This window comes from Zeus faber, assembly GCF_960531495.2.
Source record: "Zeus faber genome assembly, chromosome: 18".
Lineage (NCBI taxonomy): Eukaryota > Metazoa > Chordata > Actinopteri > Zeiformes > Zeidae > Zeus > Zeus faber.
In genome coordinates this window covers 27,980,874-28,007,510 of record NC_137210.1, presented here as the reverse complement: position 1 = coordinate 28,007,510, position 26,637 = coordinate 27,980,874, and the positions used below count along the sequence as shown (strand labels likewise).

Here is a 26,637-nt window from a genome sequence, read left to right as displayed (position 1 = left end):
AGCAAACTTTATAAAACTTTATAAACTTTAGCAAACTTTATAAACTTTATAAAACTTTATAAAACTTTATAAACTTTTCCCTCGTTTCAAAAAAAAAAAAGAAAAAAGGAGCGGGGGAAGCCCCGCCCACAAAGCGCCGTCGCCCGCTGACGTGCGTCGGCGGCGTCACGTGACCCGTGGAATGCGAACAATGCGTCGAGCGTCCGTCCGCTCCGCCGCTCCGAGGAAAATGGAGGCGTCCGCGTTCCGTCCCGCTCGCCAGGGCCCCGCCGCCCGGCCCGCTCCCCGCCTCCCGTGAGCCCGCGCCCGGACGCCCCAGCCCGAGCAGGCACGGCAGGAGTCGGGACGAGCACCCCCGCCCCCCCCGCCCACACACACCCCCCCCCGCGTAGGAAGTGTGGAACCGGGACGCCCGCGTCGCATGGTGAGCGGGGACCGAGCCCCGGCTGGGTCCCTCCCGTTATGTCGCTTTAAAAGGACGCGGAACCGGAAAACTCAACCCGCGTCCGAGGTTCCGAACTTGGCAAAATCACCGTGTTTGTTCGTTTTGATGCATGTGTCGGTTGGAGTCGCACGACGGGCGAACTACGTGTCAACAACAAAAAGAAAGGAAAAAAAAAACCAAAACAGTCGACGAACTCAGCCCGGGCGATGTGTCGGTGCGATGCGGGGTATCGGGGCGTGAGACGGGGCATCGTCCCGGGGGTCGTCGGTGTCGTGGTACCGCGACAGTTGAATGTTTTACCGGGGAGGCTGCGTCGCGGAGTCAGACCCCCGGACGACAACTGGCCTCGTGTCGCGGTAGCGGCGCTTTGTCGGCGCCGCGATGCGACCGGCGGCGTCCTCAGTCCCCGGCGGGAGGTGTGCGCGGAACTTTTACTTTGGTTACAGAGCAAATACCCTGACTCGGAATGGCTCGCAAAGTCAAGCTACCACATTGACACTTCTGCTAGAAGTACTCCGCTCTTAGATGTACTTCAAGTATTAAACAAACAAAAAGAAAAGCAAGTACTTGTCGTATCCAGTGCCCTGATATAACAGAGCCTGTAATACTTCATGAAATACTACTCTTAACTTTTGTGCAGATGATGTCCATGCAGACCCTGATTACAATTTACAGATAATAATACAAGTAGTGGCACATAGTACTTTACAAACATAGACAGATAGAAATATGAATCCCGACGTCTTCGACACGACTGTGTTGGAAATGTGGTGTAAAATGTATAGCTGCTGTATAGCTTTGCTCTGAAACGTAGCGGAGCAAGAGTTGAAAGTACTCCAAATAGAATGTACTAAATCGCTTCAAATGCATTCAAGTAGAGTAACTAAAGTAAGTACTTTTTTACTTTCAACCACTGGTCAAAAGATATCGTGATAACATATTTTGTCGACATCTTTCTTTAATATCTGACATTTGATATATGTTATATAGGCGTCACGACTTTTGTAGGACTATTGCAGGACTTGCGATATCGTCCAATTCCGATGCCCGATATCAGACGGGTATCGGCCCGATGTCCTGTACCGCTGTCGATATCGGTGCGTCCCAATTTAGTCTTTTCCACCAAACTCGAACCGCTTTAGGACCACGGGGCGGCCTGGGTTCTCCCACTGTGGAATGTCTGTGGTGCTCCAGCAGAGTTCCTCCGCTGCGCCCAAACCTCCACACTGGGACAGAGCAGCAGTTCTCAACGTGGGGTCTGGGCCCCCCTCCCGGGTCCTCCGAGCGGTTCCAGGGGGTCCCCGGGAAAAGGATTACTAGTTAAACTCCAAGACGTTAGCGCAGTTAGGGTATGTACACTCGTGACCGTTTGGATCCCAGTTGCACTGATATCTCTCTAACTAAAGTGTAGACAGATATGGAAGTGTGGACTAAATCATATCTAACAATAATAATCTTCGCAGATTGGGCTCCCAGCGACAAAATCTTATCAAATGAGGTCTGTTGCCTTTTCTGTATCCAATATGATGTCCTTGATATGGAAATGTTTGAGAATTACTGGATGGAGCTCAGAAGGCGGCTTTTACAAAAATCCAGAGCTGGGCCATGTTGACGAAATAATGTATACCACTATTCATGACCGCAGGCCTACATCAGTGATGCGATAACTGTTGGTGCTTTGTTGCCGCACAAAGTTCAAACAGTTTGTGGTTGATATTGCCGAGACATACCCTCCCGATACAAGAAAGGAGCTGAGAAAAGATCATTGTTGACTGAGGTTATGGTCACCAAGCGGACGGGGGCATTAATTGGTCATTTGGGTTTGACGGTTTGATAAGTTCAGAAAGTTCGATTACTTTGCTGTAATGCAGCTTTTTAAGACCAACAAAAGAGATTTATGCTTAAGGAGCCAAATTCCCAGACATACACTGAATATTCAATGCTAACGACATATTGTAATTAACCATTTATGTATTTCTTATATTTGTAAAAAAAACAAAACAATTCAATCAGTTTCTTGTTTACAAAATGGGGATCTGAACAAATGTTTTCTTAAAGGTATAACTCCAAGATATAGTCAATTAGGTGATGCACAGATGCTTTACAGTAGTTTTGGTTGGGGCTGGGGCTTTCAAAATCACAAATAATTTACGCATTTTACTTGCTGTGAAACAGCCTTTTTATAAGCAACCTAACGCTGTAGCTGTGTTTAACTTGGTGCTAATTCAATCTTGTGTTTCCCTGATGAGCACCAGTAAATATGAGGTGCATGCAGAAGTCGTACGTGGGTCTGATGTGTTCATACATTTAGTACGTACTAGGGCTGTCTGTTGGCAAGTAAGTGTCATCATATTGTGTACTGTATTAGAGGGCTCTTGATTTAATATATCACAGTACATTTTGATACTATCACGTTGCAAGATGAGGGATCTTCGAATAAAACAAATGCATATACTGTACAGATACAAATACACACACCAACATGTAAAATAAGGTCTTACATTATTAATGTATTATAATACAGTATTACAATACTGGAATGCAACTTGACTATGCATCTCAGGAAGTTATTGTTTGGTGTCCCATGTTCAATTGGGATTGAACATGGGACACCAGACAATAACTTTCTGAACTGCGTTTATTATCCATAAATCAAATATCAATATAATGTAACGCGTATTAAAAGTATTGTAGAACAAGGAATCGTGGTCCTCAAGTGCATGGATATGCTCTTATGTTGCCTGGTGTAAACAGAGATTACAGAACGTGTCTTGCTTCCCAGTAAAATGGCTTTTCTATCTGCTAAAGGGCCGACCTGACGTGCGCCCGAATCGGCGCTGAGCCTTCGCCTTTGGTGTTGAGTGGAATGTTGATTTTTATGATGAGAACCAGTCACCAGCATTATCACAACGGCCCGTTTTGTTAGCCATCTCGCGTCCGCCGCTGTTCCCCGAAAGCATTCCACACTTCTGAAACAATCGGGCCTATTATACTTACGAATGTGTGTTGCAACAAACTATAGATGTTTGTGCCGTCAGAGTGTAGATGATTTTTTTCTTTTGTCCTTCCTTCCTTATAAAGCAGTCAAAGGGAAGAGCCAGGGTGTTTAATCAGGCCAGGGAGTGACTTCCAGCCAAGTGGGTCTCTGTGTGGGCTCTGCAAAAGTGACTGAAAGGAAACTGGGGGTGGGATGTATCATCATGTTTGGTCAGTAGACAATAATGCAAGGTCCAGAAGGTTATACACAAATCAGTTGGGGCATCGTTAGACCTGTCATTATTGTGTAAGTGTGGAGCTGTTGTGCGGCCCCTTACATTGAATCAAAGTGTCACTTTAGGGCCGCGGCTTGGATTAAGGGCCACAGGAAGGTAATGGAGAAATGTTGTGTGGAGTATAAGAGGAATAGCTATTTTTCTGTGTGTGTGTGTGTGTGTGTGTGTGTGTGTGTGCGCACGTGTGCAGGGACGCACACAAAACAACTGTGCATTCTGTGTATTGGGTTGTAAATGAGGGCGTGTGCCCATTGCCCAACCCAACAACCCTTCCTTCCTTCCTTCCTTCCTTCCTATTTCAACACACAGAGAACATGCCACATAGCTATTTATTTATTTTAATTTTCTTTTTAGAATTTGGTTTATTTTCGTTCGCCCCCACTGACTGTCCCGTGATGCAACGTTGGTATGAGTTTACTTGTGCTTACTTGTGGAATGGAATGCTCTTTGGTTGAACACGATGCCCAAAGCATCACAAGAATGGAGGAGGAGAGTTCTCAGAATGCTATGGGGGGAAGGGGGTGGTGGTAATGGAGCGTGGCACCATCTTCCAACTGGAACAGAAAGAAAGATTATTTTCTGCGTCTGAAAAGTGTCTCATATGTGCAAACAGTTAGCGCTGTGTCTTTCTCAAATAGAGCCCACAGTGTTTTTATTTATTTGGACCATGCCTTTGGGGGGCGAGGCGAAGACGGCCTGGCTGTGTGAGTCTGCTCGGTTGTGTTTCTCTGGTTGGCACTTAGTTCATTTTTGGACCGGGAGGTTTTCAGCTGTGTACATTTACGTAGGGATGGTTGGGACGAGGGATGTTTCTCCAACCATCCTCAGAAAGGATGTTTTTCTGTCTTTTAATCTCTCTGCAGCTACATTGATCACTACAAATAGATAATAAGTAGTAAGTAGATAATCAAAGTTCACGATTTGAGGGAATCTCAGAAATATTAAGATCAGTTGCAAATGTTAGGTTAAATTATAAAAAAACAGCTCTGGTATCGGAATCAGTATGGGTATCGGCACATATGTATCGGGATCGGAACTAAAAACAGTGGATCAGTTCCTAATAGAGAAACAATTGTGTTGGTCTTTAAGTAAGCCTCACATTGTGCATTGTATTTGTGTGCATGGAAAGTGTGGTCATATGACACTTTAATGTAGATATGTATAGTGATGATGATAAATTGGGCCGATATTTACTCATTTTGAGATAATTGGCATCGGCCGATGCCTATGCTCACGAAGTAGATGGACAAAAAATGTCTGCACACTAGTGTTAGTCAGTATATCTATTTTTTCAAGACATATCGATTCTGCATATTTTAAATGTTTTCAATAGTAAATGGGGCTTAGGGTAATCATCCATGTACTACATTATAATACACAAGCCCAATAGATCTTAGCACTCTTATATAGTAGAAGACCAGATTGTAGTATTTTCTGAATTGGGCCTGCGTAGACGTTTGGACCAAGGTACACGGTGTGATCCGAGTCATCTGGAGGTTTCTGTTGTCTGTTCTCCAATTCGGTAACAGAGACGGACTGAAAGCCCCAGTCCAAACAGTTCTGCCGTGTTGCTTCCCAGATGATGCCTGGACCTGGATCTACTGTTAAGTATGTCATCCTGGTTCGTCTGTTGTGTTTCAGCTTTCCAGAGGGGATAGGAATGAATGGAGGCGGCTCAGGTCAGGTCACCCCGTGTTTGGGATCTGCCAATAGCACCTTTTACCGCTGATAACACTGTTCCTCACTATCTTTGAATAACAACAATAATGGAACACCGAACCAACAACACACACATTTGTACCAAACCCTCATTGTGTGTTACGTGCATGCCAAAGTTAAATTCAGACCTTGAGCTCCATTCAGGATGGTGGACACACTTTCTTTTTTCATTTTTCGTTAGTGCCAGCGCAGGAGTAGGCTCCTTCCTATCCAAAGTAGGTTAGGAGAGGAAGTTGTCGTTCCTTCCATACAGTGTTTCATCAACGCTGAAACTAACATCATTTGTGGAGAAGTATGACTTATGGCTTACTCTTATAAACAACTTCCCTAGCAGCCAGTCTGAACAGAAGAAACAGAAACAGAAGCTTCCCGCGCAACCGCGCATGGTTCAATCCGCCTGTTTGGTAACATTGTAGTTACCCAGTGAACTACATCAACCATTGGCAAAGCAGCGTGGTGAATCTGGACCAGAGCGCGTGTCGGGCATTGTTCAGTAGTTATTCAGAACACCTCAAAGAGGCTAGGGGTGCAACGGATCACAAAACTCACAGTTCTGATCGTGTCACGGCTTTGAGTCACAGGTCGGATCATTTTTCGGATCAGCAAAAAATAATAATAATAAGAGGGGGAGACAAATATAACGTGGCTTTCCATTTATTCTCTAAAACACTTAAGAGCAAGGAACTTTCGCCCATAGCCTTAAATGAAAACAACATTCAAGATGTTCAATGTGTGAATAAAACACTTGTAATTCATAAAATATACAAATACATAAAATATTCAATACTCAATTGTTAAATTGAAATGCAATATGATGCCTTCTTCCTTTAAACATGGTATGAATGAAAAAATATGATTAGATCTGCCCCCAGTAACGGAATTTAATTCCAGTGTTATGTTCAATTCCTCACGTTTATAACAAATTAAATTTCATAAAAATGTGTTCAGAATGAAACCAGTTACAGTTGATTTTGTAGACAAGTCTGCGTCTCTCAATACACATGGTGTTTGTTGACGAGTGGATCTTGCACGAGCGGACGCAGAGCGGTGACGTCTGCTTCTTGAAATGTGGTGAAGTAGCAGCCACACAGCTCCACGTAGCGTCAGCCAATCACGACACACAGCGGCGTCTTTCTTCATCTTCTTTTCACCGACTCTCTGCATCCCCATTTGTGGAATTATTTAAAAAAGTAACAGTGGCAGTAAAACTGTATTTCACTGTGATGGTTACATTTTGAAATTAGTCCGCGGCTCAAATGCGAGCCGAACCGTGGGGGGCGGGGGGCAACCCGTACGCATCACCCATCATCTACGTTCTGTCGCACCACTAATAGAGTCTCATCAGCTATTTTGAGCCGTCACAATTATTACATGATCGTCATCATTTTGCGTGATCACAATCTTATGCTTCCATTCAAATTTATGGGGAATTTTAAACCAGATGGGTTTTCATCAGTTGGATTGAGGAAAATCAACTGTCTACAAATTATTTTATGTTCCAATAAATGGCTCATCTGTGATAGGTAGACATGTGATATTGCAAGTTTTATTTTATAGCGACATAAAAGCGTCAGCCAGACAAACCATGACTGTTCACAGTAGCTGTAGCTACTGTCTTCATTTTTCAGAATAAATGAAAAACAAAATGTTTTTTTTTCATACTAAACCATAAGCGTTGTGTACTGTGACACCCCTACAATCGACCTGCGCGTCCCGTTCAAACGTGTCATTAGCAGAGCATGTTAGCACGGTCACCATGCCGCTGACCGCAGCTCTAACCTGATGTGTTTCTCCCCAGGCGCAGCTCAGCAGCATCGTGGCTGGGGGGCCACAGCGGCCTCGTGGCCCTCCATGTGTCTTGGAATGAGGGGGGAACGTGAGTCCTGAAGTGTAGCTACGACATGGAATGGCTGTAGTACCTCCACACCCCCCGGAACTCCATCACCACCTCCGCCACCACCTCTGACAGCAGAGAGACAGAATATGGGAGCGTAAACACACAAGGAAAACCGCAGTCCTGGATCCTTTCCACTGGATTACATTAGGTTCCATTACATCATTTACCAGACCTAAAACATCTACATTTGACAACAGTCTTCCCCACCAAACCTTTCATCAAGAACAAGGTCCATCAGCAGTCACAAACTTTTCAAACTTTTTTCTTGACCGCTTCCTCTCGAGTTTCGGCCAACATCGGAGGGATCTGATGAGCGCGTGATTGGTCCGGACAGAGTGACTGAGCTTGTGTGCTAGTGGTGTGCGTTAGTGTGTCGTCAGACCGCCCGTCCGGCGGCCCCGCCAAGGGCCATGAGGCCGAAGACGTTCCCTGCCGCCCCGTACGTGGGCAACACGCGACAGCGGCTGCAGGAGATCAAGGAGGGCCTGAAGCAGCCGGCCAAGCTGGTCAGCCAGGCGCTCCACGGGGGCAGCTCCAGGTCCGACGGCGGCCGGGGGTCCGACTGCAAGGGCGGGAAGGACCAGTCCAGCCGCCAGCAGCAGCTCCGACCCCCGCAGAAGTTCAATAACTACCAGAATGCGTTGCGGGAAATCCGCAAGTCACTCATGCCCTTCGCCAACGAGTCAGGGCCTTCGTCCGGGTCGGGCCACCCCGCCGGGGTCGGAGATGTCAACCGACAGATGCTGCAGGAGCTGGTGGACGCAGGGTGTGACCAGGTGAGTCACGCAGGGTGTTAAGGTGCACGTGTGGCGGTTGGGTGGGGGCGTGAGGCTCACGAAGAAGGTCGGTGGGTGATAGTGTGCGTGAGCCTGTCTCTTGTTTGGAGGGGCAGGCTCTGTTTACGTGCAGTTTGTATGTCCGTGCACTGTCCATATGTATGGAAGAAGGGTGAGGGTGTAGTATTTAGACACCAACGTGTGTGTGTTGGGGCAGTGGATGGTGTTGCATCGCGTCCTCGTGCCTCGGTGTCTCTCTCTGCAGGGGCGAAGCTGCTGCCGTGTTTGACATTCTGTCAGCGCAGGTCCCCTCTGACAGATGGAACTGCTCAGCGCTCCGTAAACATATCTTTCTATTTTTCTGCAGCTAGCTCCTAGTATAACATAGGAGGAATGTTTTAATGAAGGTGTTGAATGCCATACGCTCTGAAATGCAGCACAATACGACTCTTCTCTGCCAAGTGTGCAGCGCCGTGGTTACGTAACGCAGGACTGAGCGCCCAATGGCGAAAATACAGGCTCATTTTACAAGCGGCTATTTCGCCTCGGTTCTGCCTTTATCTGCTACGCGAATGTTTGTGTGTATCATCAAACACCTCTTTGGAAGAGGAGGGACTGTATGGAGGTAGAAAGAAAGGAGGAGATATTTCAAGTGGCGCCGCCTTAATTTTCTTATTGTCAACAAAACGGAAAAGATACATACGTACATTATGATAAGTATGATTGATCTCTGGCCCATGCCAGGTATAGCTCTTAATTTGGAAGTTATAGAACTCCACTATTGATTGATAATTTTTCACTGCTTAAGGCCTTAATAGGGCAGCATACTATAGTGCCAGAGAACATTGAGAGTAGGAGAAATAATTTGTACGTTTATTTTTTAGGGCTTCTAAAGTCAGTGTGGTTCATAGGTAACACTTTATCAATTAGTACGGACAGAAATGCATTCATTGATTAAGGGTCTGATCTCACCGCTGCGTACCAGCGTTGAGGTTCTTGATTTACCAGCCGTATTGGTGTTTGATGTCATGAGAAGCCACCTGGGGTCACGGAGCATGTGAAATACGCTGCTCTCTGGGTCATGCACATCACTGCCATGAAATCCTCCTCAGTCCAGTGGAATTATGAGGCTGAGGCTCTGGAGCTGGGGAACGGGGTGATTTGATCAGTTTAGAATACTGCTTTCCCTTTTATGGAGGATTATTGTCTTGCAGCCTAAAAAGAATGCAAAAATATATATTTATTAAATTCACAAATCAACCAGTGGCATCAGTCCCGATAATATCAAAATAACAGCAAACAAAACAAACAAACAGCTTTGTTTGTCATGGGTTTGTTTTGCCCTCATTCTCAGTTCCACATACATTCTAAGCATCTGAAGAACAATACATACGTTTTAGCACACCTCCACTGGTCTGCACGGTTAGTTGTATATCAGTGGGGGTACCATGGTGTTCACCTTGATTCCTGTGTTGACCTTTTGGGGTTAAGAGTCCCCCACACCCGGGGCGTCCTGACGGCTCAGTCAAATCGCATGCTCCCCATTTAGGTTAAATGCCTCGAATCTGCCCTACGGTCATTTGCCGCCTGTCTCTCCATCTTAAAAAAACGCTCATCCTAAATCCCACAGACACTGATCGTAACGATTCCACTTCAGGATCCGTGTGGTGAAATGACAGTTATCGCAGCAGCAAAAGACAAGTGTCTTATATAGGGAGAAGTTGGGAGATTGAGAGTTCAATCCAGAGTCCAATATGACCAGTGTTATCCAAGAAGTACCAAATTAAAACAATCCTAATGTGAGTTTATAAATATTGTAATGCCATAGAGAGGGAAAGTTTATAGGAATACAGAATCTGGGCGATAGTATAATATGATATGGATGGTATAATATCGATATCGTGACATGAGACTAGTTATCGCCTGGTGGTTAGAAGTAAAGAAGTGCCGTTCTAATCAATGCCTCTATCTGGTTGGTTATAATATCCCCATCATTAATGATTGTTTTAATGTTTCAGTTGTTTCAACTATTTATTGTGTGTACATGTGTGTAAAGCACCAGTTGTTATCCCCAAAATATCGTCACATGATTGATATTGAGCCACTCAGTCCAAAAATATAGTGATATTTGATTTTGTCAAGATCACCCAGTCTTGGGAATACAAATGACGGATTTTTATGGGGGGAGTTATGCTTTGTTCTCCTCGAGGTGAAACCAGACAACTTTAAACCCGACAAAGAAGAGGCGTCTGTGGCCTTTGTTCAATTGTACGCTACGAAGGGAGTGATTTCCTCAGCGGTGGGCCTGGCTGCGTGACCTCCATCTGTCAATACAAACAGGAAGCCTCCATTCCGTAGCTGCAGGGTGGAACAGTTGCCCCTTCTCTCCAGCCCTACTTCTCTATTGCTGCCCTGTCTGTCTGTAATACTGTCTGCCCATCTGTTTGACTGACGGCCTCAAATACTGTCGGCGGTTGTTCTGGTGTCTCGTTCCCTCTCTGTCCCCGCTAAACACTCTGCTGAACAGAAAAAAATTTGGTCTGATGTTAGGGAGTCTGACCCAACCGCATGGCTCCCTGTCTGGTCGCCGCCTGCAGCACTCCCGAACTCTGGGTAATGATGCCAGATTGAGTGACGGAGTGGTCACCTGTCATTGTGTGTGTCTTAACCGTGTAACCTGCTCCCACCATTACACACACACACACACTGAGGTACCACGCAGCTGAGATGTAAATGGCCCATTACCGCGGTTTAGCTCCACTCCCCGCTCATCAACATCCCTGGCCCTTATACTAGTCCATCAAGTCCCCCTCAGACACAGACGTGGGCAATAAATTGAGATTAACCTTCATCCTCTATCGTCCTCTATCGTGGACTAATATTTCTTACAGTATGAAATGTTAGATGTTCATTTATTGAAATATAGTGTCATTTTGTCTGATATCATGCTTTTTGTTTCTGTTTCTGTTTGTTTTCTCCTCGGGTGGAGGAGCCACAAGCACTTTAGTATCAAAGGTGCTATACAAATTAAGGTTATTATTATTGGTATATTATTATAATTATTATTATTATTATTATTATTATTATTATTATTATTATTATTATTATTATTATTATTATTATTAATAATAATAATAATAATAATAATTAATAATACATTTCCATATGGTTCAACGTATTGAGCCACAGCTGGATCCTTCAACGCAGGAATTTAAATATTGCCATGTATCACCTCCCATGCTTGTCATCATAAATTCCTCTGTATCGCCCAGCCCAACTTAAAACAGCCACGCAGGCGCCATTTTTAGGCCCTGTCCTGAAGATGGCCTGAGGCCACACAACGCCCCGCTGACTAAGAGGCCTGGAGCCTTGTGCAGGCCTTTTTTTTTTTTTTTTTTTTCTTGTTCAGAACATTCCAGAGCTGTAATGGCCGCCTTGGACAAGCCCCTGAGGTCTGGAACCTCTGCCCTGCCTCCACCCCACCACCCCTCCACTTAGGAAATAGACCCGGGATCCCTGCTCGGACCTCTCTCTCTCTCTCTCTCTCTCTCTCTCTCTCTCTCTCTCTCTCTCTCTCTCTCTCTGTCCCCTCACTCTTTTGGCAGAAATTTCAGAGCGATGTGGCCTGTTACGTAATCACCTTTTTAAAAGGAGGAAATGTTTGTGAGGGTGAGAGAGGGAGGGGGCCATGCCATGCAGCAAGATGAGAGAGAGAGTGAGAGAGGAAGGAAAGGAGGAAAAGAGGCAGCGTTGGCGTTTCCTTTCCCGACTCCTGCCGCATCCAAGCAGTCCGCCAGGTTAGCTGCGCGCTCAGTTCGTGGCACATTAGTGTTTTTCTCTCTGGCTTTCCTCTCCAGAGCGATGATGCTAACTTTCCCCATCGAGTTTTGGAGTTGCATCCAAAAAAATAAGGTGAATATGGACTTGAGAAATCACAGTGTTGTATTCAACAACATAAATCATGTGTTTGAAAACCAGTGATGGAAAGAGACTGCTTTACTGAAATAGTACGCAATCACAAGTAAAACTATCGGCGTAAAAACACCCTTCAACAAAGAACAACATATATTTCTCTAATAACAAAATGTATGAATGGATCCATTAAGTAAGGCAATTTGTTTTTATAAGTCAACAAAAATGCAGATAAAGCAGCATACCGAAAATGTGTTTAAACCCGTGTAGAACATAGTAGGTACAAACCTCTCCCAGCGCAAACAAATGATGAGGTTTTGAAAATGATTGGGAGAACTTTAGCGTTAAAACTTTAGCGTTCTAATTGTACTCCGGAGCGATCATTGATTGTAAAGGCAGCAAAGTACATTAAATAGTGTGTGTTAATACTTGAGAATTTTTTCTCAAGTAAACAAAACACGACTTAAGTACAGTAACACCAGTGGAAGTAAGTTGTTACTTCCTCCCCTGTCGAAAACGTTGCGTGCAAAATCTTCTGTTGGAGTTTGAAAGTCGTATTTTCAGTTTTGCTTGGGTAACCATGAAAGCGGTGTCGCCGTGTGGACATCCCCTCATTCAACAAAATGTCTCCCATTGATCCGCATCGGTCCAGAACCCGGTGTGAGAGACGCGGCGGGTTTCTTTTTGCAAGGAGCCGCCTGGGTCGGTCGACAATATAAACTGTCGTCACGAACACGCGTCATTGCGGCCGGAGCGACATGGAGGAGCTTCTGTCGCGGCGCCGCCGACAGGAAGCGACTCGACGCTTTGCACGTTCAGAGCTGTGACGCGGAGGCATTTGACGAGGCATTCCAGCGTGCACTACGTAGCGCTTCACTGGAGGTTTTTATATGCTTCGGGCAGGCCTACACATCGCCATTAACACATTTATACTTGGAGGGTTTCGCATGGAGAAGATATGGTCGGGGCTGGGGCTCTCCGTCTCTCCGTCGATGGATGGATGAACGGACGGACGGACGTCCCTCTCGACCTGTCCTCCAGTCCGTTTTCTCCTCCCCAAAGGTCCTCCAGATGGCTTTGATTTGCGAGGTCCCAAACAGGAATGTGTTTCAGAATTGGGTCAAAGTGAACGCCAATGTATAAGGGAAAAAAAAAAAACAAAGCACTATTTTTCTCGCTTGCTCGCTTTCTCTCTCTCTCTCTCTCTCTCTCTCTCTCTGTCCATCTAGGCTCTGTTATTCCCCTGCCTGTATTTCTTTTTGCTCCTCTTAAACTCTCTCTCTTGTCATATATACCCATAACAATAATTCATCCTGTGATTGTATCACATTTGGTATATTTGCAGATCTTAAATATGACCTTCTGTTTTGTACTCGTATATATTTGAGGATTTTATTAAATATTCTATTTATTTTTACTTCACTTTTTATTTTTAATCTATTTCATAAAAAAAAAATTCTCCATTTTTTCGGACTGTTGAGCTTTATTTTTTAATGCTTATGGTCTGTAGTGAAGTGCACAAAACCTCACCAGAAGAAATTCTTTGTATATCTAAATGTCCCTGGCGAATGACACTGATTCTTATTGCGACTCTTTTCAGATGCATTGATTTCTCCGTCTCCCACAACATGATTGGTTGTTAATGTGGAATCACTTTGTCAATTTGAAGATCAGAAACTCTGCGCATGCACGCACGCACGTTTGTGCACTCGTGATGATGTGTTGGCGGCCCTTGTACGGAGGGTGTAGTACGAGGAGGTTTTCAGCCGAAACCCACATAAGTCAGGATGAAAAACAAACCAGGGAGCTGGAGGGAAGGACAGACGGATAGAAAGAGGAGGGAGAAAACTCCAGATTCCCAAATAGTTTGCATTCCTGCATCCTGCGCAGTCGAATGTTGTGAAGGAACATCTGTCGCCATGACGTCCAGGGTCAGGGACGCACACGCACACATAAAGTCACAGTAAAACACAAAATAGTGCACACACATACACACAGTCGCCTGCACATGTTAAAACAGTACAGCCACCAAAACACAGCACTCATGGAAATTAAGATGCACACAAATCTAAACTGCTTTAGATAGACAGTATAGAGCACTTTTATATAAACTGTCTTACAAACACACCCACATACATTTTCAATGGGTAAATGTGACACACTCCTTTATGGTGCATGATATCACACCCACACACACACACACACACATTACTGAACTGTGCACTGAATTCCTTCATAGCTCGATGAGGTTTGTAACATACTTCGTCCCTCTCTCTCCCTCTCTCCCTCCCTCTTGGGTGTGTCTAATCCTCCGTTGGTCCCTCCGTCTCACTATTTAGATCTTGACTTAGAGGGATATGCTATGAGTGTGTGTGTGTGTGTGGGTGTGTTGTTTCTATTAAGAGGGTGTGACATGCATGTTATTTAAGTGTGTGTGGTTTTGTTTGTGTGTTTGCGTGTATGTTTACAGAGTGAGGCAGCTGTATTATTTATATAGACACATCGTCTCCCAATCTGATGCACGATGTGTACACACACACACACACACACACACACACACACACACAGACTGTCAATCTCCCTGGAATTTCCTGGCTGTGACAGTTGAATGTGCTGGCCTGTTTTAAGACCTATTTATGTTTGACTTTACTCGGTTTCCTCTATGTAAATGAAAACGCCCAGTCGGTCATAGAAACTGCGTCCAATTTAATTTTGGGGTCATGGTGATATTACCAAAGCCCCATGTGGGTGCATTATATAGTATTGATGTCATTACATTTTCTAAGATTCTAAGACCCCTAACACGGCCCGGGTTGGGGGTTCTATTGCCTGTGTAGCTGGATGGGTAGAGCAAGGCACCAACGCTGCCAGTGGTGCCCTGTTGTCATTATATTTCACATTATGTGTCCGTGTTTTTTGGGTGTGGCCAGCAGGGGGCAGTGTCCTGAATGGCTGATCTGTAGGAGCGGGCAGGCCGTGGTGTGAGTTGAAATGTCTGTGTGGTGAGGTCATATGCCATTCAGGGGGATTTCCTCATCTAGGTGTGGGTCGCCTATTTAGAGACGGGGGGAAAGACACGGCCCTCTTGTTTAATGTTGTGTTTATCCTCCTGCTTCCCTGGAGGGGGGTGGGGGGGTACTGGGTGGGACCTGCTGTTTTTTAATTGCCTGTTTAATTGTGCGAATAACACAAATTAATTCCTATTGCTCCAGATGTCTTGCAATCAGGATTTGGAGAGAAAAAAAAATGCAATAACTCACCAAACGGCATGCATTTGTGTTCCTTTCGGTGAAACCTAATTTGAAAATAAGAGAGGTCCGCTGCTCAGCGTGGGCCAACAACGGTAACACCTCCAAAAAATGCACCAGATTTTTACTTCTGGTGACATTATAACCGCTGACAGCTTTATTTAAACTGACAACCTTAAATTAGGTCGACGGTAGAAATGAGAAGACAGCGGAGGTGACGGAGGGAATACAAAGAGCCCTTTAGGAGCCTAGATAGTAGGCCATCCTCTGTGTGTAAAGGTGTTAACTGTCTTGTGATCGTCCCTTAAAAGGAGGAGGACGCCTTTTACAACCAAAAATACGAGTCATCTCGGCCAGCGATGAGTCATCTTTCAACTGCGTGGAATATTAATCAGTCTTCGGGGGGAAACATAATACCAAATTGGAAACATTACATGTTGTAGTCACTGTGTTATAAGCCAAACCCCAAGACACCAAAACCTGTGATTATACGCTAAGGGAGTAAAGGGAACGCATGCCTTAAAGGAATACTTCATTTCGTATTTCACTGTTGATGGGGGATCTTGTTCAACAAAAGATCACTCTGGACTGTTCTCTATCTCACTGCAGTTGTGAGGACTTTTCTGTCTGATGGTAGCTGGTCTCACCCTAATGGTGGTCTTTATTGAAACTGGTTTCTTAATCTATGGAACAGGACCCCCAATAAGGTCCACAGCTAAGTTCTAATGGGTCTGCCCTGTCCATGTTAGCGAGCCCGTGCTGGAAGCCATCAAACACGGTTCTCACGGTTTTAGGGTCTTCTGCTTCAAATTAACAGAATATCCAGTGGAATGAATGGCACCTTTTTAATAAAGGGCCGTAAACTTGTCGGAATGTTCCAGGCATTTGGCCCTCACATTTCTTTGGGGCATCATAAATTGACTGGCTGGTACTGCAGATAGCTCAGGCCTGGGCGGTTAACCCAACATTTTTTGGATAGGTGACCTAAATAACTCCCAGAGTATTTAGAGTTTCTTAGTGGTCCACCTGTTTAACCAGACGTTTGCCGGGGGGGGGTTTGAGCGAACTGTGCACAAAACTAGTACAGATCTTTAAGAAGCAGATAAGCAACACAGGCCCCCATCGGCTTCCATTTGAAGACAAAAACAAATACATCATGCCACATCAACAGGAATCCATAATGTTTTGAACTGCAGTGGTGAATGGATTGCCAAAGGTGTTTTTCGGTGGACCTGAATCCAGCGCAGCTTCCAGATTATGATTTGGCCTTGTGAAAACCACAACAAGGAATGGAACCCCTTTCTGACCCTTGCGGTTTTTAGCGCTGAGCTTAACCCTTCGAGAACCCCGTCCCCTTGCACCTGTTGTACTCTGTTTGTTAGCTTGTTCAGGATTCCCACACTGAGTCCTTCCCATCAGAATAATAATAATAAGTACACACACTAGCCATCTAACTGCAGCCTGGCTGATGCTGTCCCCATGCCGAGTCGACTACCACTACACTTCTTGTGTAGTCTTACTACTAGTCTTACTTCCTTTGTAAACCCTCGCCATCACAACATAATCCACTTTAATGAAAAACCTGTGACAGAAAAGACAACAGAGTCCATTTAGTAGTTTGACTACGTTCTCCTACTGTGCCTACTGTGTTGTGATAGCCACAGGAAGTCTCTGGTATGTGACCCCCGCTCACAGAGGATGCAGGTGCACACATGGCGACGGTGGCTCAGGAGGTAGAGTGGGTAATCAGAGGGTTCCTGGTCCGATTCCCGGCTCCTGCTGGTAGCACATCAAAGTGTGGTTGGGCAAGACACTGAACCTTTAACTGCTCTCGATGTGTGTGTGTGTGTGTGTGTGTGTGTGTGTGTGTGTGTGTGTGTGTGTGTGTGTGTGTGTGTGTGTGTGTGTGTGTGTGTGTGTGTGTGTGTGTGTGTGTGTGTGTGTGTGTGTGTGTGAGATATATACTGTAAAGCCTATGACTAGAAAAGCGCTATATAAAAGTAAATATACTCCATTTACCATGTCTACAGGAACAGTGTTTTTATACCGTGTGTATTTGTGTACTATGCGTGTTTGTTTATTATGCGTGCTATGTGAACCACTATTAGGTCGATGTGTTTTTATTTCTCATAGTGTGTGTGTTGGTTGGTATATTCTGTCTTTAAAAACCTGAATGGGTCAAGTATTATAAAGGTTTTCCTTTTCTGTGTATGCAGTCCAGTCCAGGTTATCGTCAATATGAGACACCCAAATCAATCAATCAATCAATCTATCAATACCTGTCTGCCCTACCTACCTCTGTTCTACTCTACCTCTCTGTCACTCTATTGGGAACGGAAGAAGGAACATGACGTAAATGACTCTTGACAAAATAGGCTTGATTCCAGTGTTAAATTATTTGGTTTAAAGACTTTATCTGTTTGTCTCATATCCATCAGTATGTGACATGTTGTGATGTGTCAGTCGTGAGACTATGAATGTGTGTGACACCTTTTTCATTCCTGTGTGTGATCAGGAGATGGCAGTGCGGGCCCTGAAGCAGACGGGCAGCAGGAACATCGAGGCAGCCCTGGAGTACATCAGTAAGATGGGCTACCTGGACCCTCACAACGAATTCATTGTTCGAGTCATCAAACAGACCTCGCCAGGTACGCAAATACACTCACTCTCCTATTCATTAGCCAGGATAAGTTATTCAGTTGGGTACTGGGAAGAGCTTGGTACACCCATGGTATTCTGCATCCAGCGCCTTGCTCAAGGGCACTTTGTAGTTGTAGCTAGGGGAGGTTCTACTGTTAAACCTGTGTCTGTACTGTATCAAACAGTCCTAACACATGCTTGGCATATTTGTAACATTTAATGGTCTTTTCAATAGTGATAGTCAAAATGTTTATTTTCCTTCAAGGGAAAGGTGGTATGCCAAACTCACTGGACCATCGACCCCAGATGGATGCTTCAGGCGAGGCAGGTGCAATGCCCCCATACCACCAGCTTGCGGCCCCCATGTACGATGGGGCAGCGCCATACAACCCTGAGGGAGAGATGCCAAGGTCCTACATGGGGGCTCCGCCTGTGATGAACTACATGATGCCGCCCTCTGGTGCACCACAGGGTCCTGCCATGGGCAACTCCATGGGTCGCCCCCCAAGTATGGGCGCCTACCCACCTGCCCTGGCTGCTCAGAACAACCCAGGAAATGCCATGTACCCTTCAGGGGCTCCGCAGAAGGGCTACCCAGGCAGCATAGAGCAACATGGCCCCATGATGAGCTATAATGTTCCCGGGCAGCCTCTTCAGCTTCAGCCCCAGCAACCAGGGGGCCCCGTGCCAGGACCCCACTATGACTACAGCCACGCCAGGCCTCACATGATGGAGCCCACTGGCTACGGAGTCAAGAGGAGCGCTTCTTTCCAGAACAAGATGGCCCCTCCCCCAATGGCACCAGCTGACAACTATGTAAACATGCAGGGGAAAGGTGCCATGGGCCAGAACGGGCCCGGAGGAGGAAGTGGCGGTGGAGGAGGTTACCCTGCCAATCTGTACCTTCAGCCCCACTCACATCCCCGTCAGGCAAGCCCCACCTCTCACCAGGTTCATGTGATGTCCCGTTCGCCTGGAGGGGTCGCCGACTTCCCAGACCTCCCACAGGGCCTGATGACCCCCTCCAGGGCCAGTCTCAATCTGGACCTGTACGAGCACCACTGGGCCACGCCTCCTGGCTCCGAGGGGGCACCTGCAGCCAGGCAGTCCCAGGGTCCCTTCAGGGGGGAGGTTCGTGTCCCCAGCAGAACCAACTCCTTCAACAACCGCTCCGCTGGACCCAACACCGTCCGTCCTGCCATGGCCGCCGCCCCTACAGCTGGAAAACAGGATCCCTCGCTGGGACCCCCGAACACCATCACCGCAGTGACCTCGCCCCCCATCCAGCAGCCCGTCAAGAGCATCCGGGTGATGAGGCCTGAGCCCAAGACGGCTGTGGGGCCATGCCACCCGGGCTGGATGGCCGCCCAGGCACAGGACACAGCGGAGCCCCTGGCCTACATGCCAGAGGAGGCCTACAGCCTGGAGCCTGCTCAAGAGCCGCGATGCCCGCCGCCACCATACCCCAAAACCTTGCTTATGTCCGGGGTAGCCAGCGAGCCGGGGGCCCTGGAGGGGCCCGGAGCCCCGGAGCTCAGCGGACCCTCCGCCAGGGCGCATGGAGGCAGCGGGAAGGGAGAGGAGAACCCGCCGGTCAAAGAAAAGAGCAAGTCGGGAAAGGGAGAGAAAGCCGTGAAGGACAAGAAGCAGATCCAGACGTCGCCGGTCCCGGTGCGGAAGAACGGGCGCGACGAGGAGAAGAGGGAGTCGCGCATCAAGAGCTACTCGCCGTTTGCTTTCAAGTTCTACATGGAACAGCACATAGAGAACGTGATGAAGACCTATCAGCAGAAACTGAACCGCAGGCTGCAGTTGGAGCAGGAAATGTCCAAGGTAAGATCAGCACAAAACAAAGATCATAATACTTATTATCTTTATCTGTATCACAATTTTCTGGAGGTTTATGAGTTTAAAAAGTGGTTTATATTGTGCAATAGTACCACTTTTTAGTAAAATAGAATATAATTAGTTGATAAGAATCGGTAAAAGATCTATAAGGAATAAAAAATAAAAAGATCGGGTTTAATTTATAGATCATTTTAAGTGCTGAAGTATCTTAATAATGATGCAATGATCCAAATATGTAGAGAAGTTCAAGTGACTTATTTGGGAGAGAGAGTCTTGTCAGTTTCCCTGATGTGACCTGTTAGAGAATCGTTCACTTTACTTAATGGGAGTCATTTTGACTCTGCTCCTGCCAAAAACCTGCAGTCTCAATATACAAACAAACAGAACTTTGTATTTTAACTACAAAAAAATCTGCCTGGATATTATTTGAAGTGTGTAGGGTTCGACATGCAACACAGAAGGCACATGAGGAACTAGGAGGTAATTTGCACAAACGGCTTCATTTAGTATCTCATATCTGTTTTGTTTTTTTCTAATTTGTCTCTACGAAAGGACCTCATCACATTGTACCCCGATGTCAGGGAATGTTTTTTGAGTCAGCAATAGATTTACATTTTTTTATATAATTAAATGAAGTGTTTACCAAGTTGAGACTGCATAGCAGAGGTTACAGAGGGTAGGGACTGCTGGGAGGTCATTCATGCTGAGAGTTCTCCCTGAGGAGTTTGTTCCTGACCTGTTGAAGTTCCAATTCATATTTGCATGAACTTCTCCTACATAATTACTTTGACCTCTGCCCTTTTGGCCCTGTCTAAACAAAGAGCTGTAATCAAAAGAGATAACATGATGGAGGTATGGAGGTGGTGCGGCAGTAAGGTCGGGGTTGATGTCCGGTCCTGGTGTGATAAATGGAACTTCTGTAGTTTATAAACATTTATGAACAAAGTTTATGAACATTTTTAACTTCTGAACCTTCTGAACCTGCTGTTGAATAGGTTAATGTCCTAACCCGCTCAATATGAGTTTAACATTTATTAATATTTAATCAGGCCACAGATGTCCATTCCTGTCTGAATGTATTCCCCTTGGAATTCACACACCCGCAGTTGTAATAAATGATCACACTGAGTTGACGGTTACGGCCTCTAGGCGGCGGTTTGAGCAAGAAGGCATTCAGCATTTTTGCTGCATACCGGAATACTGTTTATTATGTCCAAAACTTAAGGATGCATCAAATAGTATGCTAAAATTACCAGGATTACTTACTACATCCGGTGAAATATTGTTGTATGCACACTTGACACTACGTTGGCAATCATATCCCACAATGCATTGTGAGGACAAGATGCCGTAAACATCTCTATTTAGTGTCATACTACTAAGTACTCTACTTCTGATAGTAAGAACAAGTAGCGTTTTCGGACCCAACATTTGACTCATCCGTCCTGAACCCCTCCCCTTTGTCCCAGGCCGGCCTATCGGAGGCAGAGCAGGAACAGATGAGGAAGATGCTAAACCAGAAGGAGTCTAACTACAACCGACTGCGACGTGCCAAAATGGACAAGTCCATGTTCGTGAAGATCAAGACGCTCGGCATCGGCGCCTTCGGGGAGGTGTGTCTGACCCGCAAGGTGGACACAGGAGCTCTTTACGCCATGAAGACCCTGCGCAAGAAGGACGTCCTCAACCGCAACCAGGTGAGAAAAATGGGAACCCTTGGAAGTTTGCCCCCTGGGACCGTAAGGCTTGAGCTGCAGCTTGCATCTATGTTATGTTGTTTTCTTTCAGTTTGCTTTAATTGAGTTCCTGATGTCAATGGGATTTAATCTGCAAACCTAATTGTTAAATGAAAATGAAATGAATGGAACCAGCTCAAACCAGCTCTTGCTCCCCGCCCCCCCCCCAGGTGGCCCACGTGAAGGCGGAGCGAGACATCCTGGCAGAGGCCGACAACGAGTGGGTGGTTCGCCTGTACTACTCCTTCCAGGACCGCGACAGCCTGTATTTTGTGATGGACTACATCCCCGGGGGCGACATGATGAGCCTGCTCATACGCATGGGCGTGTTCCCCGAGCCGCTGGCCCGCTTCTACGTGGTAGAGCTGACGCTGGCCATCGAGAGTGTCCACAAGATGGGCTTCATCCACCGCGACATCAAGCCTGACAACATCCTCATCGACCTGGACGGACACATCAAGCTCACTGACTTCGGCCTGTGCACGGGCTTTCGGTGGACGCACAACTCCAAGTACTACCAGAAAGGTGAGGCGGCGGTGCGGCTCTCAACAACACAATACATTAGCTGCTTCTCAAAACTCAGAATGCAAAGTTTAAACCTGATGTAGAACATAGTTTTTCCCAAAGACCAAATTTCTCAGGAAAAGAAGCACATTGAGGTCTCTTTGTTGCAACACTTCCTGCACATGCTGTCTCCATCATGAGCCAAGTTGAGGAACAGAGAATAGGAACGTTTGAGAGGCTTCATGATGAGCTTCATGAGCGTCATCTCCTGTTTTATACGTTAATAAAGGACCTTCATTACAGGAGATCCTTCGTGCTTGAAGGTGTAATTCCTTATTCCATCTTCTCCAGGGAGTCACATCAGGCAGGACAGCATGGAGCCCAGTGACTTCTGGGACGACGTGTCAAACTGTCGTTGTGGAGACCGTCTGATGACCCTGGAGCAGCGAGCCACCAGGCAGCACCAGCGCTGCCTGGCTCACTCCCTGGTGGGGACGCCCAACTACATCGCCCCCGAGGTCCTGCTGCGTAAAGGTGGGTGCAGCCTAGGGACACCTTCTGGTTCTGAACACACTTCAGGCCTCGACTGTAACGGTTGCCCGGTTGCCCTCAGCAACCAGATTGATTGAGTCAGTTGGCAACCATTTTGCGGCCTCTGGTTGCCCCCTTTGGCAACCACTTTTAACATGAAAAATAGGGATAGCAAACAGAAAAACATGCACCCCAAAATATATTTGTTGCAATTTGTTGCATGTGATATTTAAATATTGCTGTTGGTCGGACGCACGTGTGTTGGTGCGTTCACTCACGTGCGCCCAGGTGCGCGCAGGCACCTGTTCATGTTTTGATGCCGCTCTTGGTCATCCGTGATGTGAAAAGATCAGATTTCCACACAGTCCATCTCAGTTCTCCTGCCGAGCTGGTGACAGCTGTAAAACTTGGAAAAAAACGGCTCATCACCCGGCGAGACTCGGTTCCCTCCGTTCCTACGAAAGAGCCGCTAAAAAGAATCAGATCGTTCATATATCTATGCTGGATCGCCGAAGGACGTCTACTGGTCCTTTGGCAATCCTTCAGCGGAGGGGAGCGGCGACGCTGCTCCGGTTCGGAGACCGGCTTGGGGCAGTGCTGGAGTCGCTCAGAGTCAGTCAGGGAGTGTGGGGGTGCTCCGCTGTGGTCCCCACACTCAAAACATTTCATGGTCCCACATGCAGGGGAAAAAGTCATCAACTTCTGATTTTGATTTTGGATTCTGAATGGGATATGAAATGATGAAATGATACACGGCTATTCCTGTCTGTTAATGCGCCAGCGTCCGGAACTTCAACGCACGTTGCATTGCGCAGGTAAAGGGGCCAAAATGAGCGGGTCGCCCCGGGTGTCCTGTTCACATCAGAGCAGATGGGAGGTGGAGCCGCCTAAAGCCTGTGTCTATTGCAGGGTCAATTGACCCGGGACTGAAACCCAGGCGTTACCTTTCCCACTAATGGCAAATGCCGGATGTTAGCGGGTGTTACGGGGTTTTTGGTGCGGTCAGAAAGGGGTATTACAAAACAAACTAAAATAGAATTAAAATATACAGGAAATGTCATGTTATCACAGCTCTTTTCCATCTTGACTTGTGTTTCTTCCACTCTGAAGATACAAATTCTGTAAAGTATCAGATAAAACACAAACTACAAATAATTTTGGTTGAATACTGTAATAAAGCTTTTTAACATTCTTCTATGTCACATTTTCATTATTAAGCTGACGTACAACTGCATAGTATCTTAATTACTCTTAATATAAGGTATTAACACGTAAACATAGAGATACTTCCTGGTTCTATACACGTAAACATAGAGATGCTTCTTGGTTCTATAAATGTAAACATAGAGATACTTCCTGGTTCTATACATGTAAACATAGAGATACTTCCTGGTTCCCATTTGAAAAGACCTGGAGATTGTTTTCGGGGAGGTTTTCTCATTCTATCGAGCTTCCATCAGGGAACCGGTCGCCAGGGTAAAAGGTTTGAGAAGGTTCCTTTGATAGCAGTGTGGCTGTGTCGTCCATCTGACCCGTCTGCCCTGCTTCCTCGCTGTGCGTCCAGGTTACACTCAGCTGTGCGACTGGTGGAGTGTGGGTGTGATCCTGTTTGAGATGCTGGTGGGCCAGCCGCCCTTCCTGGCTGCCACCCCCACCGAGACGCAGATCAAGGTTGGTCAAGTCCAATAACATGATCTACTCCGACCGTGAAATAATCAGATATATTCATTTATTGATTAAATGAAAATTAATCAAATGAAATTATAGTAATTTTATTGTTTTGATGATTTATCGTGTAAAATTAAAAAAACCCAAAACAAACGTATATGCTTTTTTTACATTTTCATCAAAATGTGAATGTCTTTAAAAATTCAAAGTTTTGATTTTTTTAACTGCTGGGTAAACATATTTAACACTTTTCAAGTTTTTGTTTTCTTTTGTTCAGATATCTTGTGATGGGTATTGAGTGTCCGGACGATTTTGCTGAGATTAACCGAATAATCGAAATGAAGAGGCAACAAATAAATAATAATACAATTTATTTGCACAGAGCTTCTCCCAGCGCTAAAAGCACCTTCACATTAAAATGACATGGTAGTGAGTCAAATAATGCATAAATAAACAGTTAAAAACATTGTGAGAGACCTTCCTATATTAAAAGGTATATTTTGGAAGGTTTTTTTGAATGAACGCAGTGAGATGGAGTCACAGACGTGTTTGGGGCGTTCCGGTTCCAGAGGGAGGGGGCGGTGCCGTCAAGTCGAAATCTGTCATAAAGAGAAGTGTGTGCACAGCAATTCCCCGAACCCGAATTAATACAACCCCCCACCCCCCAGGTGATAAACTGGGAGAGCACGCTGCAGGTGCCCCCGCAGGTCAAGCTCAGCCCGGAGGCGGTGGACATCATCAGCCGCCTGTGCTGCTCGGCCGAGGAGCGTCTGGGGGGCAACGGGGCCGGCGAGATCAAGGCCCACCCCTTCTTCCACCAGACGGACTTCCTGAGCAACCTGCGGCAGCAGCCGGCGCCCTACCGGCCCAAGATCGCCCATCCCATGGACACGTCCAACTTCGACCCGGTGGAGGAGGAGGGCGGCCCGGGGGCGTGGAGCGACAGCGGGGACAGCACCCGGGCCTGGGACACGCTGTGCTCCCCGCACGGGAAGCACCCGGAGCACGCCTTCTACGAGTTCACCTTCCGCAGGTTCTTCGACGACAACGGCTGCCCCTTCCGCTACCCCAGGCCCCCCGAGAACTGCCAGGCCCCGCCCGGCAAGGCCGGCCCCGGGGAGGGGGGCGGAGGGGGACGGCGGGGTGAGGGGGTGGAGGAGGAGGAGGAGGAGGAGGAGGGGGGAGGGGAGGAGGAGGACGAGGAGGAAGAGGAGGAGGAAGAAGAGGAGGAGGAGGAGGAGGAGGAGGAGGAAGAGGAGCAGGGGGAGGGCTGTGAGCCTGTTTATGTCTAGTGCCCAAGACGGGGTCGGACGCGCCGAGTGACGGGCGTTTCTATCAGCCAATCAGCACCAAACCACCCACCAACACTTTTCCTGGATGTGTGTGCGTGTGTGTGTGTGTGCGTGTGCGTGTGTGTGCGCGTGCGCGCGCGTGCGCTTGCATCCGCGCAAACAGGCGAGGCGTGGCTGTGCACGCGTGTGTGGATCGCCTGCTGAACAATGCAGAGCGACCACGGCAAACGACAATCCCCAGATCTGGGACCAAGGAGCAACCTTCCACGTGTGCCCGGCGAGGTCAAAGGTCAAGGGCGAAGCGGCGTCGACGCCAGGTCGGACGGAGCGGCTGCCGCCTGTGTTGTGTGCGTGGCGTGCGGTGGTGCAGGCGACGAGCGTGACGTCTGGCGCGGGACTGCTTCGGTCGAATCCCATTCCACCCTTCCACCCCGGGTCTTACGGACAACCCGAGGCACCACCCCCGGTGACCTTTCGGACGCAGGAAGTGGACGGAGCGACTTCCTGTTGCGAAGAGTGGATCCAGTTTACGTTTTGTTTTTTTTGTTTGTTTTGTTTTTCCGGGGGTGAAATTAATCAGCGTGTCTTAATTTAGTGCACGTGGGGAACTCGACAAATCGAACGCCTCCATCACACAGATGCAAAATAAGCTAACACACACACACACACACACACACACACTTTTTTTTTTTTTTTTTTACAGGTGAACCGGGTGAGTCTGTTCACCTGTAATTTAGTGTTGATGAGTTGAATGTCATTGTTTTGAAAGGTTTTCAACCATGTTTCAAAGTGAGTGAGCTACCGGATGCTTTTCACGCCTCCTCTCTGCTCCTCTTGACTCTTTGGGGGTAACCAGTTGAAACGGCGCCATCTAGTGGCGCGTGGAAGCAAGGGTTTCCATTTCAAAAATCTGATCTGTTGATTCCTAAATACAGTCAGTTGAATTTAGGGAGGCAATAATACGAATCAGATGTTGCAAAACACATACAGGTAAATGCCAAAAAGTTGTTTTTTTTAAGTGTTTTTCGTTTGGGGTTTTTTTTCAGTGATCTGCCGCCAATTCCTTCCACCTTTCTGATTTTCTAGAGTTTGGTTTGGACGCTGTGTGGTTTTGTTTGGGTGTGAAGACGCCGGCCGACCCTCCGTTGC

General features: G+C 46.7%; 1 protein-coding gene across 1 annotated transcript; it reads left to right on the top strand.

Annotated features, from left to right (window-relative positions):
• Window positions 1-352: 352 nt before the first annotated feature.
• On the top strand, window positions 353-25,692 carry lats2 (large tumor suppressor kinase 2; the record flags this gene model as incomplete). The annotated part of the gene is made up of 10 exons (XM_080018950.1): window positions 353-424; window positions 7,235-8,109; window positions 17,785-17,917; window positions 18,175-19,742; window positions 21,227-21,454; window positions 21,664-22,018; window positions 22,349-22,531; window positions 24,093-24,199; window positions 24,865-25,339; window positions 25,652-25,692. The coding sequence occupies exons 2-10, from the start codon at window positions 7,744-7,746 to the stop codon at window positions 25,690-25,692; spliced, it is 3,456 nt and encodes a 1,151-aa protein (XP_079875076.1). The 5' UTR covers window positions 353-424; window positions 7,235-7,743.
• Between the last annotated feature and the right edge of the window lie 945 nt (window positions 25,693-26,637).